An 18,968-nucleotide genomic window follows, 5' to 3' on the forward strand; every position below is an offset into this window, starting at 1 on the left:
AAGTTATTTAATACAGATGTGTAAAGCAATTCTGGGAAGAAAAACAGGATAACCAGAGAAGTGAAAACTGGGGCTAGTAAGACGGCTCCTTAGGTGAAGGTGCCTGCCTCCAAGCCTGGCACCGACATTCATCTCTAGACAAGTAAAGACAGAAGGAAAGCCTGGGCATGGTAGCACTGGGTGACAGAGCCAGCCCAGTCTACATAACAAGTACTAAGCCAGCCTGAACTACATAGTGAGACCCTGTATAAAACAGAAAGAAAAGAGGGAGGGAGGAAGGGAGGGAGGGAAGAAAGAAGGGAGGGGAGAGTCAACTCCACAAAGTTGTCTTCTGACCTCCACATGTGCCATGTCATATGCACACACACAAAGAATAACAAGAGTTTACACTGTAGGACAGCACACAGAGTAACCAGAGTTCACACTGTAGGACAGCACACAAAGAATAACAAGAGTTTACACTGTAGGACAGCACACAGAGTAACCAGAGTTCACACTGTAGGACAGCACACAGAGTAACCAGAGTTCACACTGTAGGACAGCACACAAAGAGTAACCAGAGTTCACACTGTAGGACAGCACACAAAGAGTAACCAGAGTTCACACTGTAGGACAGCACACAAAGAGTAACCAGAGTTCACACTGTAGGACAGCACACAGAGTAACCAGAGTTCACACTGTAGGACAGCACACAAAGAGTAACCAGAGTTCACACTGTAGGACAGCACACAAAGAGTAACCAGAGTTCACACTGTAGGACAGCACACAAAGAGTAACCAGAGTTCACACTGTAGGACAGCACACAAAGAGTAACCAGAGTTCACACTGTAGGACAGCACACAAAGAGTAACCAGTGTTCACACTGTAGGACAGCACACAAAGAGTAACCAGAGTTCACACTGTAGGACAGCACACAGAGTAACCAGAGTTCACACTGTAGGACAGCATACAAAGAGTAACCAGTGTTCACACTGTAGGACAGCACACAGAGTAACCAGAGTTCACACTGTAGGACAGCACACAGAGTAACCAGAGTTCACACTGTAGGACAGCACACAGAGTAACCAGAGTTCACACTATAGGACAGCACACAAAGAGTAACCAGAGTTCACACTGTAGGACAGCACACAAAGAGTAACCAGAGTTCACACTGTAGGACAGCACACAGAGTAACCAGAGTTCACACTGTAGGACAGCACACAGAGTAACCAGAGTTCACACTGTAGGACAGCACACAAAGAGTAACCAGAGTTCACACTGTAGGACAGCACACAAAGAGTAACCAGAGTTCACATTGTAGAACAGCACACAGAGTAACCAGAGTTCACACTGTAGGATAGCACACAGAGTAACCAGAGTTCACACTGTAGGACAGCACACAAAGAGTAACCAGAGTTCACACTGTAGGACAGCACACAAAGAGTAACCAGAGTTCACACTGTAGCGCCAATCAAAGTTCTTCGGCTCTTTATCTGGGCTGGAATCGAGCTGTGTTAAAGAGGAACTAAACAGGCAGTACCCACAAGAAACAGACTAAGCCCTCCCTCCCACGGTAAGCCTAGGAGGCCCCAACCTCAATCACACAGGGGCTTTTGCTGTCAGTGTAGTCAAGGAGCTTTGTTTTAGCTTTTCCAAAAGGCACATGCCCAGAATTGTCCCCCAAATACTGACGCATTGAAGTGGAGCAAAACAAGACCTCAGACAAATTAATTCCTAGTTACAAATTATTTTTTATTATTTTATTTTAAAGAAAGGTAACGACTGCTCTATGCTACGCATAACTGTACAGAAGACTTCCCTGCACCACAGGCCAGCAATCCTCAAGTAGAATATCATGATAAACTATAAAGTCAAAACAGCAGCAGCAACAGCAAAGCTCCCTAACACTCTTATAAGGCAGATGACTAATTCCCTTTCAAAGGAAAGGAACAAAGAGCAGTCTGCCTTATCCCAGGGCTAACCTCTCTCTAACTGGGCTGTGGTACAAATTTTACTCTCCTGGAAGAGAGAAATGAGAGGCTCCCAGGAACTGAGGGCAGGGGCTACAACCAAGGGTGGAGTTTCAAACGTCACATGAAGAATTTTAATTCTCCCCCAATATATAGCCAGGAAAACAGCTGAAGGCCTCAGGTCAATGCCTGAAGTAAAGAGCTGAGTTGGGCTGTGTGATTTTACCTAGATGTGTCTAAAGAAGGAAAGCTAAGGAGACACAACATATCTTGAGTGACATGGATGAAGCATGATGATGTGCACAAAAACAGTGTGACATTTGACAGCAATAGAGAAAGATCACTAAATCAAAGGCAAAGGAAGAGAAACCGACAATGGAATGAGAATTATGTTAAAATTGAGAAGTCTGCAAACTGTAACAAACTGCTTACTTTGGACAATAAAATATGGCTGAGGTTTGCAGGCCCTGTACAGACTGAGTGGAGGGGAGTGGCGCAATGAAACAAACCTGTGAAATGAAATAGTTTAGTTGGCCTAGAGTTTTAAAATGTCAACTGAGAAATTGGTCTAAAGAGATGGCTCAGTAGTTAAGAGCACCTGATGTTCTTGTAGAAGACCTGGGATTAATTCCTAGCACCAACGTAAGCACTTCACGACCATATGTAACTCCAATTCTAGGGGATCCCATAACTTCTTCTGACATTTATGGGCACCAGGCATGCACACGGTACACATACTAACATATAGGCAAAGCATTCAATACACATAAAATAAAGGTACAAGTTAAGTACAACCAGCATTAAAAAGTCAACTGGGAGGGAAAGAATGATTAAATATAGCTGGATAGGGAAATCTGTCTAGAAATGGCATTTTTAAAGATAACTGAGGAAGTCTGATACAGACCAGACGGCCCATCTTAGCAGATGATGGTCAGCTACTTTCAGTGTGATATGAGTACTACTATGATCATCATAAATGGGAGATGAAGCCCAGGGTGAGGTGTCATGGTAACATACTTTCAAATGAGTCCTGTACACTTGTATGAGACACCATGTTTTTATAAAACCAAACATTGGTTTTATAATTCAAGTAAATAGGACTTTCAAAGTACAGACGGAATCTAGAAGGAGCCATGAATGATTATGTAGCATCTCGCAACTTTCCTGTTCATCTGAAAAATCTTTAAAACAGTAGAAAAATAAGATTAAGCTTATTTTTCAATAACACATATGCTTCAATACTGCTGTACCCATAATGGAGTAATAGACAAACTTAAGTATCTTTTTGATAATACAATGTACAATCTTTTTAGATTAGCTATGCTTTTTATCTTTTTAAAACAGTTTCAAATTGAGGATTTCGTGTTACCAAAATCCCAAAAGGAAAACAAATTTTAGAATCTCTTTTATCACCTGCCAAGTTCATTTTGTTTCTGCCATGAGGTCAGAGATGCCTGTGGAAACGACCTCTAACACAGCATAACTGCAGTATGAATAAAGGAAAACCGGGCTGGGTGTAAATGGTAGCTGCGCTTACCTAACAGTTTTCTTTATGTCCTCTGACTGTTTCAGATCCTTTCCCAAGACGGTACTCCTCCAGCACAAATCACATTCTCGGACTGAAAAAGCCCCTTACTGAGAAGCCAATACCACACTAAATATATAACAATCCAATACCTGACACCAGTAAACATTCCACCCAAAAGCATTTCTTCTTTCAATGAACAATCTTTTCCTCAGAACAAAGACCCATTTGCCTTAGGAAGGTAGTAAACTCAGAACCTCACGAAGAACAAAGGCCTACGAGCGCATCTCCTGCATGTAAGGAAAACACACACACACGGTGGACTACCTACATCCTTCGTGAAGCATCCGAGGACAAGAACACTTCAGGACACTGAAGGGATTAGTCACCCTAGTCTCATCACCTCTAACTTATAAATTAAGGAAAAAGCGGCTTTATATAGGAAGGCACAGGTGCCCATTCTGCCAAGAATAAGCTATCAAGACTTTCCATTTTGGAGTCTTCATTTTGCACAATTCTGCATGTGTTAAATGTCTGTTTTCAAATAGCTTAGTACTACAGGAGAGTAGTACACAGTTCAAAACTACTCAGAATAGTCTTCCTTTCTGTCCACTTAAAATGCATCTGTCACAGACACAAAATCTCTGAAAAAGATACATTTGGACAATTGTTATAAATAGTACAAATCTCCAAAGACTACAGTCCCAGCCTGTTAAGGGAAAAGAGAGAAAAACATGAGTTAAAGATGCTACAGCACAGAGTTCTGGGATGGCTCCTGGACCAGAAATGACAACTGGCAAAATCCACACAAACCTGTGGTCCATTAATATACCACACCAGTGCTAATATCCTCACCCAATAAACACATTGTGGTTATCCAACACTTTGATATAAAAGAAAGCTGGGAAATGTACGCAGAAGTTGCGCTATAGTACAACTTTTCTATAACCCTAAAATTATGGCAAAATGGAAAGCTTTAAGGAGGATAACAGGTGGCTGGACCTGTTCAGCTTATGTCTAGACAACAGTATAACAAGAGGGAGAGGGAGGAAAAGGAGGATGGGCGGCCTCCAGGATTCAAGCTTCTCAAATTGTGACTAGGTTTCCTGGCTGCTCACCGATCAGCAGGCTCTCAGGGCTCTACTTGGCTTACACAAAGCTCTATAGAATGGGACTTTCTTTCTCCCTGCCCAAAAGCCTCAAAAAGGAAACGGCTTCTTTTTCCTGGGTTTTCTTTTCTTTCTTATCTGAGCAAAAAGAAAGAGCCTGGCATCAACCATGCAAGTCTGAGAGGCAGGACCTCCAAGGACCAAAGAGGAGTGCTGATGGCTTCCCAGAGCTACCAAGGAACACACATGCACACCCCCAGCTTCCCATGCTACCAAGGAACACACATGCACACCTCCAGCTTCCCATGCTACCAAGGAACACACATGCACACCTCCAGCTTCCCATGCTACCAAGGAACACACATGCACACCTCCAGCTTCCCAGAGCTACCAAGGAACACACATGCACACCTCCAGCTTCCCAGAGCTACCAAGGAACACACATGCACACCTCCAGCTTCCCATGCTACCAAGGAACACACATGCACACGTCCAGCTTCCCAGAGCTACCAAGCAACACACATGCATACCTCCAGCTTCCCATGCTACCAAGCAACACACATGCACATGTCCAGCTTCCCAGAGCTACCAAGGAACACACATGCATACCTCCAGCTTCCCATGCTACCAAGGAACAAACATGCACACGTCCAGGTTCCCAGAGCTACCAAGGAACACACATGCACACGTCCAGCTTCCCAGAGCTACCAAGGAACACACATGCACACCCCCAGCTTCCCAGAGCTACCAAGGAACACACATGCACACCCCCAGCTTCCCAGAGCTACCAAGGAACACACATGCACACCCCCAGCTTCCCAGAGCTACCAAGGAACACACATGCACACCCCCAGCTTCCCAGTGGCACCCGAGGGAATCAGAGTCCCACCACTCACTCCACTGTGCTTGGGTAAAGTTCACCTGGGTAATTTACAAAGTCAAGGAGAGGTCTACAGAACGTTGGCTGGCCTCTTGGCTTTCCCTGCTCTTGTAGCCAGTGTCCAAGCACAGCTAGCAAATGCTTCTCACCTCCCCCAGCCACACAGAGACAGGGAACATCAACTGACTTAACCAAATAACATAATGAAGCAATCTCCTCTCAGAATTATCTGAGCACAAAACTAGGGAAAAAAAAAAAAAAAGAAAGAAAACATCAAAGTTGTCGTGCAATGCATATCAGTGCAGCAAAGAGCTTTAATTGGGACTAAGTTTGAATTAAAAGGTACTTTGAAAAAAATCTTGCCATTATCAAAGACAAAAATGTTCCTGAAATGTTTTATTCAATATTCCATTGAATAAGCAGCTTAAAACAATGCCACCTGTGCTAGGAAGAGCTGAGTGGGGAGAGAAGGGCACACTGGGCCACGTTCTCACTACAGCTGCTGGAGACTTAGGTCGGCATCAACCTTTGCGAGGACAACTTGGCAAACTCTGGCCACTCTCTCCTTTTCAACAGTCTTTCTCTGGCTCCATTCCTCTTCGCTTTCCTGCCATATCGCCTTCTGCGCCCATTTGTAGATGTTACTGGGTCTTGGAGTTCTGTCCAACGGTATTTTCTTTCTTAATTAGCTTTAGGATCTCCCTATAACACAGTATCTATATGCCAATACTTCAAATAAATAACTTTTACCCCACACTTCTCTCCTGAACGTTCCTCTTCAATGTTCGGAACTCAAGTTCTCTGGTCTCAAAGACGCCCTCAGTACCATTTGTTCAGTCTCACTGCCACTTTCCCATTCAGAGAGGAAAGAACTCCATATCTTCTGGATCCTGCTCAGACCTGGAACACCCTCTGCAGCTCCTCCCTCCCTCTCAACAGAAAACACCGGGTACTTCAAGCAGGTTAACAGATCCTACAAGATGGACCTCAACTTTGGGCTCGTCCTCCATCAGCATTCACTCTTTCCTATTTCTAGGAATTTAGACCAAAAAGTCACAATATTTAATTACAAGAATATTCACCCAGGAGTTTTTTAAAAAGTGAAAAAGTATTTGACCTGTAATTAAGAAAAAGATTTGCCACACTCTAACACATCACACTATGCTCTCTTTGAGCACTATTAAGAACTCACTTTCCCGGCCGGGCGGTGGTGGCGCACGCCTTTAATCCCAGCACTCAGGAGGCAGAGCCAGGCGGATCTCTGTGAGTTCGAGGCCAGCCTGGGCTACAGAGCGAGATCCAGGACAGGCTCCAAAACAACACAGAGAAACCCTGTCTCGAGAAAAAACAAACAAACAACAGCAGCAAAAAAGAAAACCAAAAAACAAAAAAGGAAAAAAGACCTTACTCTCCCTTGTGGAAACACCAGTCAAGAGACAACAGGAGGCTCGGAACACTGCAGAGCAAACTGGCCCGATTCGGAGGGCGGGAGGGCGGGAGGAAGGGCGGGCGGGAGGACATGAGTACACAGGTGCACACACCAACTAGAGAAGAGCACAGGATCCCTTGGAGCTGGAGTTACAGGCAGTTGTGAGCTGCCTGCTGTGTTTTGTTAAAGATGAAATACTTACTTTCCACGGTTTCAGAAACCACTACAAGCCATAAAATCACTTAACTGTTGAAAAACTAGAGGAGTTTCTGTTTCTTTTCCAGCCTGTGAACACACTGATTTAATCAGGAAGTCTATCACTTCACTGACTTGACAAGTTACAATTCCCAGCATTTTACTAATGAGAATTTTTGTGCTGTCCACTTGGACTCCGGTTTTCAGTTCCATGCCTCCTTCCTCTGCACATCCCTCTGTGTGTCCACTTGTTTAAAGCGATACCTATAGAGTTAGTGGTTTGTTTTCTGCTCTTGTTACGAACATTCAAACCTTGTCATTTTTAGTCAGGCAGTGGTGGAGCACACCTTTAACGCCAGCACTCAGGAGACAGAGACAGGTGGAGACAAGGTAGATCTCTGAGTTTGAGGCCAGCCTAGTCTAATAGGGAGTTCCAGGACAGCCAGGGTTACACAGAGAAACCCTGCCTCAAAAAACAAACAAAAATGATCCCCATAGGTCCATATATTTGACTGTTTTATCACCGGAGAGTGGAACTGTTTGAAAGGATTAGAATGATTAGGAGTTGTGGCCTTGTTGGAGGAGGTGTGTCACTGGGGGGGGGGGGGGGGGGGGGCGTGACTTGGAGGTTTCAAAAGCCCATGCCAGGCCCAGTCTTCCTCTCCCTCTCTGCCTTCCCACCAAGAGGTAGCTCTCCACTACCTCTCCAGCACCATGCCTGTTGCCATGGTGATGATGGCTGTATGAAGTTGTATGCAAGCCCCCAATGAAATGCTTTCTCTTACAATAGTTGCAATGGTCATGTTGTCTCTTCACAGCAAGAGAACAGGGACTAAGACAGTAAGTTACAGACATGTTAGATCACTCCTAAGCATTTCAACAGACCCATTAGCTAGAGGGTTTGATTTTAATTTTTTTATTTATTTGGAGGCAGGGTCTCATAGCTCAGGCTGGCTAAAACTCTGTGTAGTTGAGGAGGATGGCCCAGGACTTGAGATCCTCCTGTCTCTACCTCCTGAGTGTTAAATTACAGTCTTGTAACCCCAGGTCTGGTTTACACAGTGCTAGGAATTGAACACAGGGTATAGGCTATACTACATAAGCACAGTGCCAAATGAATTACATCCTCAGCCCCTGTGAGCCAGGGCTGTAAAGACACCAACCTTAAGAGAACCACTGCATGAGTTTTTATTAATTCTTAAAATTTCTGAATCTTTGGGAAAGAAGATGCCTGGAGGGCTTCAAAGAATCTTTAAAGATGATAAAAATTGACTACAAAAATGAATAATGAAGGTGACGAGGAAAAAGAACCATAAATTTTGCATGAATGATTAACTTAAGATAATCACTCCACAGGGTACTCAGCATATATTACTTTACATATTGTTATGTATGCATAACTGCACAAGGTTGTACACACAAAACCCACACGGTGCTACACTTTGAGTGACGTGCAACTTTTCTGGAGTCATCCTGGCATTTGATTGTGTAGCCACAGACACGAACTCTCCACATAACTCCGCCAGACAGCACAACCTCCTGTAACACCCCTTTTGCACCCAACTGTTCCGCATCAGTTTTGGTGGCCAAGCTAAAGAAGGTCCACGTGTGTAATACAGTTCTCAATCAACAAATACTTACGCAAAGAAGACACTGAACCTGGCCCCTGCCCTCACTGAATTGATAAATCACCCTGGCAGTAAAGCGAACACTAAACAAAGACACAAACATGTGGTTGTGATGTGCCATGGGAGAATGGACAAGACGAAGTGATGAAAACAGGGAAGTGCTGTTGACAGTTTCAGGGTGAGGCCTCTGGGAGATGACACTCAAGCCCGGCCCTACACAACTTGCAACAGTCAGCCTGAGAACAACAGGGAGGGGGAGTCTCCTTTCAGAAGACAGCGCAGGCGCAGAGCTCCTGCAAGAGGAAGCAGCTTAGCAGGCCGAAGTGAAAGAAAGGAGGCCGTGTGATTCTAGCAGAGGGGAAACTGCACAGACTACGAAAAGGCAGGGCTGGCTTTCGTGTGGCCTCAGCAGAGCTGCTTGATTTTTATCTAAGCTCTACAGTAACTCACGCAGCGATAGTAAAAGGGAGAAGCGATTGTTTCTAGCCCCGTCCCTTCTTAACAGCTGGATAATATTCCACTGTGTAAATGGACCACTTTTTCACTATCCACTCATCAGTTGATGGACATCGAGGCTGCTTCCAATTTCTAGACTGTTAAGAATAAAGCGGCAATGAACATGGATGAACAAGTGTCTCTGTAGTAAGGAACAGGGTCCTTTGGGTATATGCCCCACAGTGGTAAAGCTGGATCTTATGGTAGATCAATTTTCAGCTTTTTGAGGACCCTCCACACTGATTTCTACCGTAACTGTACAAACATAGTAGATAAGGTAACTCAGACCCCAAAAGACAAACACTGCACCTTTTCTCTTACGTGCAGATGCTAGCTTTTTGAGATGTGTGTGTGTTTCAACTCAAATAATCACAGAGGTTGGGCAGGTAGTAAGGAAACAGGGAGGTGAGGGTCTTCCAAGGAAGGGAAATAGAATATAGTGTTATGAAGAGATAAAGGAGAAACTAGAATAGCATTAAATGGGGAGGGGGTGGGAGGGATGGGTAAAGGACAGAATAGAGGGAGAGACAACTAACACGAAAGGCCTTCTGAAAAGCCAGATGGAAGCCTACTACTGTAGAAACTTTCTACAATATATACATATACAAAAAGAATTTAATGAAGTTACCATATGATGGGGGAGACAAAGCCCCAACTAGACAGCTTACATTACCAAGTAAAACCTCCAGTACCAGGAATGGGTTACATCTTGTTAAGTTGTTGGCCAAAGGGGTCCCACAGGTACCCCCAGATGGCTACCCTTCACAACCTGATAACAGATAACACTTCCGTCATGGAACATCGAAAAACAGAGCTGGTGCCCAACTGGCAGCTTCCCTTCTACTGACTAACTCCGCAGTGCTGGGAGGAGGAGAGAAGTGATCATCAATATCATCCAGCTATGAACCCTGTGACCTACAACAACGGCCTGCCTACAAGACAGACTGGTGCAACAAGGCACAGATGTTGCAGAAGCAACCGGCGGCTTTTTACAATCGGGTACAAGGCCCACTCCTTCATATGGATCCCATACCTGACCCTGCTCAAGTGGCCACAGACCCTAGGAGAAAGCCCACTACTATTATTCTGCTAAATAAACATAGAAATAAAATGACTCCTAATGGCATGTTGCTAGTTCCATAGATCGGTGCATCATCCCTCAACCTGCATCAGAGAAGCTTGTTCTTGCACAATTAGATGATAATTACCATAGAGACCCATAACCGGGCAATGTGCAGAATGAGAAGCCCTAAATGAGATATCTTTATCGAACTCCTCCCTTCAGGGATTATGCAGAGGAGGCAGCAGGAAGACTCCAAGAGCTAGAAGTATGGATGACTTCAAGGAAAGTGTCTTCCAGGCATGACAAGAGCTGATGCACATATGAACTCACAGAGACCATGAGAGTACCCAAAAGACCCACACAAGTTTCAACCTGATCAAATCCAGCACTGAGTAGGGGACAGAGGCACCAAGTCCCACCCCTAACCAAGAAGCAATTTGTTACTGATACTTAGTGGGAGAGGGAAAAAAAAAATCAATGAAGTGACTCTGGGTGTTATCAACCACACTCCATAGCAGGCCCTATGCTCACAAAACGGACACCATGCTTCCTGTGTGCATGCTTATTTTGTTTGGGTATTTTTCTGTCTTTTGGGGGTTTTTTGTTTTGTTTGGTTTTCTGGTTTTGGGGGGTTTTTGTTTTGTTTTGTTTTGTTTGAGAAAGAACATTTACTTGGGTAGATAGGGAGGTGAGGAGGATGTGGGAGGAGTTGGAAGAGAGGAAAGAATATAATCAAAATACATTGTATGAAAAAAATTTAAACCAATAAATATAAAAGGAGGTGGCACCCAACTGATTTACGCCTTCTGCTTATGCTATGAGTTGTAAAGGGGTAAGAACAGATGCCAAAGGCCAGTTACGTGGCTGGTACAACAATATACTATATATACTGTGAGATATACATATATACATATATATACACTATATATATATATGTGTGTATGTATGTACGTACACACATATATATACATACATATATATAAAGGAACAGTGCAGACAAAACAGGCTGGAGCAGGAAGTGCAAGGAAGAGCTGAGTTACTCTTGACAGCAGACTTGGTTAAGGGGTGTGTGTGTGTGTGTGTGTGTGTGTGTGTGTGTGTGTGTGTGTATGTCTATAATAAGAGCAAAGGAATGGTGCAGCACCATTACACCATTAACCAATACACAACAGTGAGGAAAGGTTTCTTCTCCTCCTCCTCTGTTTGTTCATTAGCTTTTCATTTTTTGTTTTGGAATGGGAGCATCCAATTAAAATTCAAGTTTATTTTTTTAATTTTATTTGTCTGGGTATCTTGCCTGCATGTCTGTACATCACTTGTGTGGCTGGTGCCCTTAGATGCCTAGAAAGGGGCATTGGATGCTCTGGAACGGGAGTTACAGACAGTTTTGAACTGCCATGTAGGTGCTGGGAATTGAACCCAGGCACTCTGGAAGAGCAGTCAGTACTCTTAACCACTGAGCCATTGCTAAAGCCCCTCAGAATGGTTTTAGACATGATTTCTCTAAGATGCCTCAAGACAGTCCTGAAAACATGTGAGTACCAGCTTAGAAGTTAAGACTAGGCTAGGAATTACAGGAATATTGATCAAGTTCTTCAAACTTACCTAGCATGTAGTATATAAATGAATGAACCACACTCTAGATGTTCTGACCAGAACAGGTTTATACATGTACACATTTTTAACACTGTCAAGTAATTTTTGATGTGAACTAGACTCTGAGAACCTCTTGTGTAAACAGACTGGAGGGAGAGGGGTGCCCAGAACTGCACCCAGGGCCTCATCTATGCTAGGTAAGCATTCTACCCTCGGCTTATCTTACCGTAAATACATTTTAGAGTATTTCATCATCTAGACATGTAATTCTTTATAGAGGACGACTGTATGTGGAGCAATATGTTACAATAACAGTTTCACAATAAATTCAGAACTATCTAATCTCTTCTAGGCATATAGCATTATAGAGAAAAATTCTAACTAGACATTCTTTGAAATGTCATTTACCGAAGGCTTTTCTCAATAATCTATTTCAATTATTTCCTTGTAAAGTACTCATGAAATATGTCACACATGAGCAAATCAAAAATCAAGGTTCAGGAAAGTAATCTTGCCCAAAGAACACAAATCAACAGCAAAACCAAGATTCAAAAATCAATACACACCTATTCCAGTGAACTTCTCACTCCCCCCACAAAAAGCTACCCTACCCCAAAAAACTCACCCATTATAATGATATAAAAGAAGTAAACAAGGTTAATCAGTAAACAAAACTAATTAAGTTAAGCATGAAGATTTTCCTCTTGATTTCCACTACTTAGAACTGTAATTGCAGAAACTGTATCTTACCCCTTTGGAAACACCTACAAAAGCTGGGAGATAGAAAAGGTGTGTGTGTGTGTGTGTGTGTGTGTGTGTGTGTGTGTGTGTGTGTGTGGTGTATGTCTGCACATACACATGCATACATCATGCCCATAAGGATCCTGAACGGTGACTTTGGCTTCAAAAAGTCCTGTATAAATCCCAGTTCACATATCTGCCTAAGGCAATAAAACAAGTCACAGTGGCTCAGCCACATGAGGATCCTTAGCTGGGCTAAGAACCTGTACACAAATGTGCTCAGTGAAGTCACCATCACTTACTGGAAGAACACATGAGTAATAACCATGGGTGAGGTTTTAACACAGAAGGCAGGATTTTGCTTTAATTTGGATATATATGTCACACTGTCTACTTACTGCATCTACTATAGCACCTGCATGTTTCCTAAAATGCTACCAGTTCTCTTCGCTGACTCCCCTGACCATGACCTCTGATCATTCATCATCCCTACAGTTCTAATGCTTGCTGCTGCTTATTATCCCCAGGCTAGACTTCAAGTTCCCTGACAGAAGTGAGTCCTGCTCATTTCTAATCATCTGTTTAACATCTCATTACTGTGTGTCTTGCACTGCTCTAAGTCCTGAGAATACAGCAATGAACAGAACGAATGAAGCTCCCGCCTGGTCAGAGCCTATAGTCTAGTATTAGCTGACACAGTGTAACAAGGTAAAAAACATTAAGTACATGTATCAGCCAGCAGAAAATGTTATTTAGAAAGCAGACAGAAGAGTTCAGAAGCTGCTATGTTACTGATCAAGAAAGTCTCCCATGCCAGAAACCTGAAACAATCTAACCAAAGCAAGCCACAATCATCTGGAAGGGAAGAGTTCCCCCAACAGTAGGAAGAACAAGTGCAGACCGCGGAGTACAGCGGCAATACAGCAGCTGCCGGGCAGAGCACTAAGCAGGCAGAGACCTGTGCGTGGACCAGGAGAGAGGCACGCACCGATCTAAGCAGAAACGCCATTCCTCTAGTGTCTTCAGTGGTTCTGTTAATTCCACAAAGAGGCTTAAACACCCAAACCTTACAGAACATAGCAACAAATCCTAACCTCCGGACAATCATTTTGTCTTAAACCTACAACCTGTCTGGACACAAGAGAAGTCAGCTCTGAATGATCTGTGAGTCTGAGGATCCCCACAACCAAAGCCATGGAGCTGCTCATTAACGACATCGTATTCCTGGAAGGTACCCTGATGCAAAGTGAACCTGGTCGGCCAAAATGAATTGAAATTTTAACACTTGGTGATAAATTTTCCGATTCTGACAAGACTGAACAAGTCCTGGAATAAGCCATCAGCGTTTTTAAAAATAGCTCCTTCAAGCTCGTGTAAGTCCCTTCAAACACATTTCTTTGAGAAATCAGAACCTGCTTGACAATGTGACATTTAGCGCACACACTCACCATCCCCCAAGGCATATTCCTGCCAATTAGTGATACTGAGCAACGAGGCAAATAGGCTGTCTTAACTTATGGCACTTATCACACTCCTATTCCGGGATTTTCTAATCCAGCACCTTTCTTCTAGCCTTGAAGAACTACGAAGTTAGCAGAAATTCCCTGAAAATAAGTTACTATCCTTCCTTCCAATTAAAATTTGAAAGCTTTATTTTCCCAAATGTCCCACTCTAAAATACAGTATTTTTTTTTAAAGAAATGTGCTAATATCTTTCAGGAAAACATCCTTTAAAAACACTAGAGAGGTGGCTACTCTTGTAATCCCAGTGAACTCCCAGTGAATCCCAGGCCTGGACTACACAGTGCGTTTCGGGCCAGCCTTGGCTATGGAAGGAAACAGTCTGGGAACACTAAAAACACTTCAGAGGAACTGGCCCTTGTGCGCCCAGCAACAGGCGGTACTTTCCTTTTCCCTGCCAGTCAAAGGCCTTGAACCAACGCAAACAAATGGGTGAAATGCCAGCCAGGTTCCCGTGTCTCCCCGCTCCCTGCCCGGAGCGCCGGCCTGGCAACACCACAGCCTCTCGCCGCGGGGTTGAACCGAATGGAACCCGCACCCAAACGATGAGCGGTTTGCAGAGGCACGAGCCCGCCCGGGGTTTCCCCCAGCACGGGAAGCGAGTGCGAGCCGGGACACCCCGCGACTCCGCTCCGGGCGGAGCGCGCACGGCCTCCCCCAGGCTCCGCACAGCCGGGGCCGCGATGCGGGCGGGGGGGAATGGCCCGGGGAGTGGGGCAGGAAGGTAGCCCGAGACCGGGGAGGACCGGGGACCCCGATGGGAAGGCCTCGGGGCGCCGGGGCGCAATTTACGCAGACCGGCACGCGAGGCGCGAGGAAGCGGGACCCGGCCGGGGACCGGCGGGAGGGAGGTGCTGAAAACAGGGGAAACCCGAGGCGGGGAGCGGGGCGGGGGAGGGGAGCGTCCGCCCGCCGCCACCCGGACAGCGGCACGCCGGGAGGACAGGGGTGCGACCCCGGGACCCCCACCACCACCCACCCCCCCGAGGACCCCCCACCACCCCGAGCGACCGCAGCGCGTCCCCGCCCCCACTCACCATGTAAAGCGTGAAGGGCAGGCCGAGCAGAAAGAGCCACAGGTAGAGGTGGAGCGCGTTCACGAAGGTGGCCTGGTGCGGGTCGTAGTACCAGCCGCCGCTGAGCGCGGCCCACACCCCCTGCCGGAGGATCTGCAGCGTCTGCGACCCCATCCCCACCCGGCGTCGCCGCCGCCGCCGCCGCCGCCGCCGCCGCCGTCCCCGCCCCGGCCCCAGCTTCGGCCTCGCCGCCTGCGCGCCCGCGGCCCGGTCTAGCCCCCTCCCGAGCTCCGGGAGAGCGGCCCGGCGCCGCAGCGCTCGCAGTTGCTGTTGCAGGAGGAGGAGGAGGAGGAGGAGGAGACGGGGGAGGAGGCGGCGGCAATCGGCGGGGCTGAGAGTGGTGAGGAGGAGGAGGAGGAGGAGGAGGAGGAGGAGGCCCGGCTCCGGCCCGCCGCCATCTTGTCGCCAAGCTCCGAGCCCGGCCCGCCAGCGCCTCCGCCACCGCCGCCTCTGACGCCGCGACCCCCGCCGGCCGCCAGCCGGGACCCGGCGGAGCAGGCGACCCGGCGCCCGGGAGGACGCGGAAGAAGCCGCGCCCCCCTCCGGCTCCTCCTCCTCCTCCTCCCGCTCTCGCCGCCCGCGGAACGGGCCCCACGGGTACGCGCAGCGCCTCGGTCGCGTGGGCGCCTCCTGTCGGCGCCCGGCAGAAGTGTGCAGACGCGGCCTCGGGGCCCGGAGTGGGGGTGGGGTAGGGAGGGGGTGGGGGCGCGCGCCCGGGGACCCCCCACCCCCACCCCGACCCTGCGCCGCCGGGCAAGACCCACCCAGCAAGCTCAGTGAGCAGTCCTTAAAGGGGACCCGGAGAGCTTTGCCTGGCTGGCGTGGGTGGCATTTGTCCAAAAACCTAAAAAAAAACATTTGGGGATATAAACTGAGATTGACACTGCAGGCCTGGAAGAATCAAGGCTGAAGCATAGTTACAAAGTCACAATGCACACAATTGGAGCAGGAACTGTGCCAGCCCTTTGGTTGGGCCCCCCCGAGGTAGTTTGGGTGAGGAGGGCGACGGCGAGAACCGGGAGCGTTTACTGCTTCCAAATAGGCATAAATTAATACAAATTGCAAGAGATATAAAAAGTATGACATGAACAGGTTATGGGTGCACCACAACTCTTTCAAGTGTTGTTAACTAGTAGCCATTTTTATCAATGGCCCAGTCTCAACGGGGTTGAAAGATTACCGACTCCACCCAAATTTTGAATGGGGTCTTGTACTTCTCTTTTAATACTTGTGAAAACTGGGAATCATTCTTGACCCTGTCTAATGTTTCTGAAGTATGTCTGATCTCACTGGATGATTTTTTTCAAGAGTTTGAAGGTTGAGTTTATTGTAGCAATAAACGTACTCTGTTTTCCCAGATTAAAGTTGCTATAATTAATGAGGGGAAGCAAGTGAGCCAGAGCAGCGAATGACGTTTCTAAAAAGTAGCTAAAAACCCATTGCAATGCCTCCGGGTGTCATGCCACTGTATGGTTGGTTATTTTCACACCTGTTTCCCTTAACCTTCACAACACTCCTTTGAGGCAATGCTTTGGCTATCCTTATTTTTATCAATGAGGGCTGTGCCATTCAAACTCATTGCCCAGGTTCTCTTAAGTGGAGGGGAGCTCTGATGTCAGTGTTCATCCTGGCTGCATGCAGATCCACTCAGACAGGGGTTAGAATGTCAGCTGTTCTTAAAGGGCCATGGTGGACATCACCTGAGAATGAGTTAGAAATGGAAATTCTCACATTAACTCTAGGGGGAGGTGGGGGACACGGACACGAGGACACCCACCAAGCCTTCCAGAGGATTTATAGGGCCAGGTAGGAAAAACACCATTCTCAACTTGGATTTATTATTGTATAACCATAAAGCTAAGTTCAATACAATACTTTAAAATTAAAAGGTATAAATAAATTCACATCAACATATATTTTAAATGTACATCTAAAAACAAAACTAAAATGAAATAATACAGTATTATAATTAAAACAGTGGCCTCATGGCTTGATTCACGGGCACAAGACGACGGTGGCAGTTGTCTTTTGTGTTTCTCCTGAAGGAGACAGGAAAGCTCTCTGAGAAACTGGATGTGATCCCAAGCTTTCCAACACAAAGGGAGACATAAACAGGGATAAAATTCCAATAGCACATCGGTTTCCATGCCAGCAAACATCCGCTGTGGTTTAACATGAAAGGGTGAACTGTCATACCGTGAGGCAGACCGGGAGAGATGGAGTCTAGAACTAGATGCATCCACGGAATGAGAGGCAGACCCAGCTGGACCAGAAGAGAGTAGGTAGCGGATATAGAACTAACCCGCAGCAAACCAGGAAGGCAGCCGGCAGCAGGGATCTCCAGTGTGTGAGAAGCCAAGGGACAGCTGCAAGGCTGCCTGGAGAGCTCAAGGAGCCGGCAAAAATGAGGACATCATGGCGAGAACGAGAAAACATGTTGCAAGGCCCCAGCCTCGCTGCTGGAGTTTTCCAGGTCCAAATTCATATCCTTCAGTTTAGGTACTTGGGCAAATTCTGGTGACCCAGGAGAACAAGACAAGTATCCAAAAGCCAAATTTGATGGATGTAGTGAAACTTAACAAAAAAAAAAAAAAAAAAAAAATAGCTTCATGCTTTGAACTGGGACAAAATTTCATACCACGTGTGTTTGCCTTATGTTGAGGCCGCTGGATGTTAGTGTAAAACTCTAATTCTCTCTTCCAGTACTCACAGGCTTAATCCCAGAACCTACATGGGAGTAATACTGCAGTAGTCTGGGTGAAAGGGAGCCAGCAAGACAGGCAGGCCCAGAACGTTAAAGGGGGCAGTGAGAAACTGTCTCTTTTCGCTCTGAACTGGTAGGAGCATTTTAGAAAAATGCTAATTAACTAGCGGTTGAAAGAACACATAGAAAAGGCTGACCTTCCCAGATGACTGACTCAGTCACAGGAAGAATTGGGTGGAGCCTACGTGCCTTTCATCTGTAGCTTTCAAAATGTTTATAAGTGCTCCGTATGTTTTCCACAGGGGCACAGAAAGGTTAAATGGTTTGCCCCAGGTCACACACTCTGTCATACTCATAAAATGTATGAACAAGACACAAATGAAGAGATCTAATTTGCTAAATGTTAACACTCTTAGCCAGGCACAAAAGTCATCAATAATGTTACACTTAACATGTCAGTTAGCAGCCCGTGACATACTACCAAAACACCCCCCTGACATTGGCTCATCTTTCAGCCGATCTTATTAAAGTGATGTCCCCTGACTAGCTCACAGGCCCCTTGAGGACTGGGAACACTCACAGCAGGTGCTTTCTCCTGCCATGAAAGGGACAAATCTGAACATGCAAAACCTTCTAAAGACTCCACCCAGGTTATGCTACAGCTCTGTCTATGAGGCAGCAGTCCCTTTTACTTTCCACATTAAGGCCCACATGTCTTGCTAACTACCCAAAGCCAAAAGCAGTCATGTCTTTTCGGAGACCAGATCCTCTTCCCTCTCTTAGTGAAAGCAACATTTGCTTACTTGCTCAGACTTGGGCCCTCGCCTGTGCTCTAAACCCTTCTCCTCCCCCCCTCCCATCATGTTACATGATCAATGCTCCTGGTGGGTGCCGTCAGCAGCTCTTACCCAATAGCCTGTTGCCACCAGTCTCTCTCCCTTCAAAACCTTTGTACCTTATACCAGCAAATTAATCTCCCTAATCTACTTTTCTTAAAAGCCTTTAATTCCCTTCAGTAACCTACAGGAGTAAAAGCATGGTCCTTAGCCAAGCATTC

The 18,968-nt window shown here is 46.1% G+C and overlaps 1 protein-coding gene across 5 annotated transcripts in view; it reads right to left on the reverse strand.

Moving 5' to 3' along the window:
* Window positions 1–15,396, reverse strand: part of Pcnx1 (pecanex 1) — a 150,816-nt gene extending 135,420 nt beyond the window's left edge. For all 5 annotated transcript variants that reach the window (XM_052739404.1, XM_052739403.1, XM_052739401.1 and 2 more), the window contains exon 1: window positions 15,169–15,396. In XM_052739404.1, coding sequence (XP_052595364.1) covers window positions 15,169–15,321 — 153 coding nt within the window. In that variant the 5' untranslated portion in view covers window positions 15,322–15,396. The remainder of the gene's footprint in view (window positions 1–15,168) is intronic.
* Between the last annotated feature and the right edge of the window lie 3,572 nt (window positions 15,397–18,968).

The sequence above is a fragment of the Peromyscus californicus genome, unplaced genomic scaffold (genome assembly GCF_007827085.1).
Source record: "Peromyscus californicus insignis strain IS unplaced genomic scaffold, ASM782708v3 Scaffold_15__1_contigs__length_86483966, whole genome shotgun sequence".
In the NCBI taxonomy this organism is placed as follows: domain Eukaryota; kingdom Metazoa; phylum Chordata; class Mammalia; order Rodentia; family Cricetidae; genus Peromyscus; species Peromyscus californicus.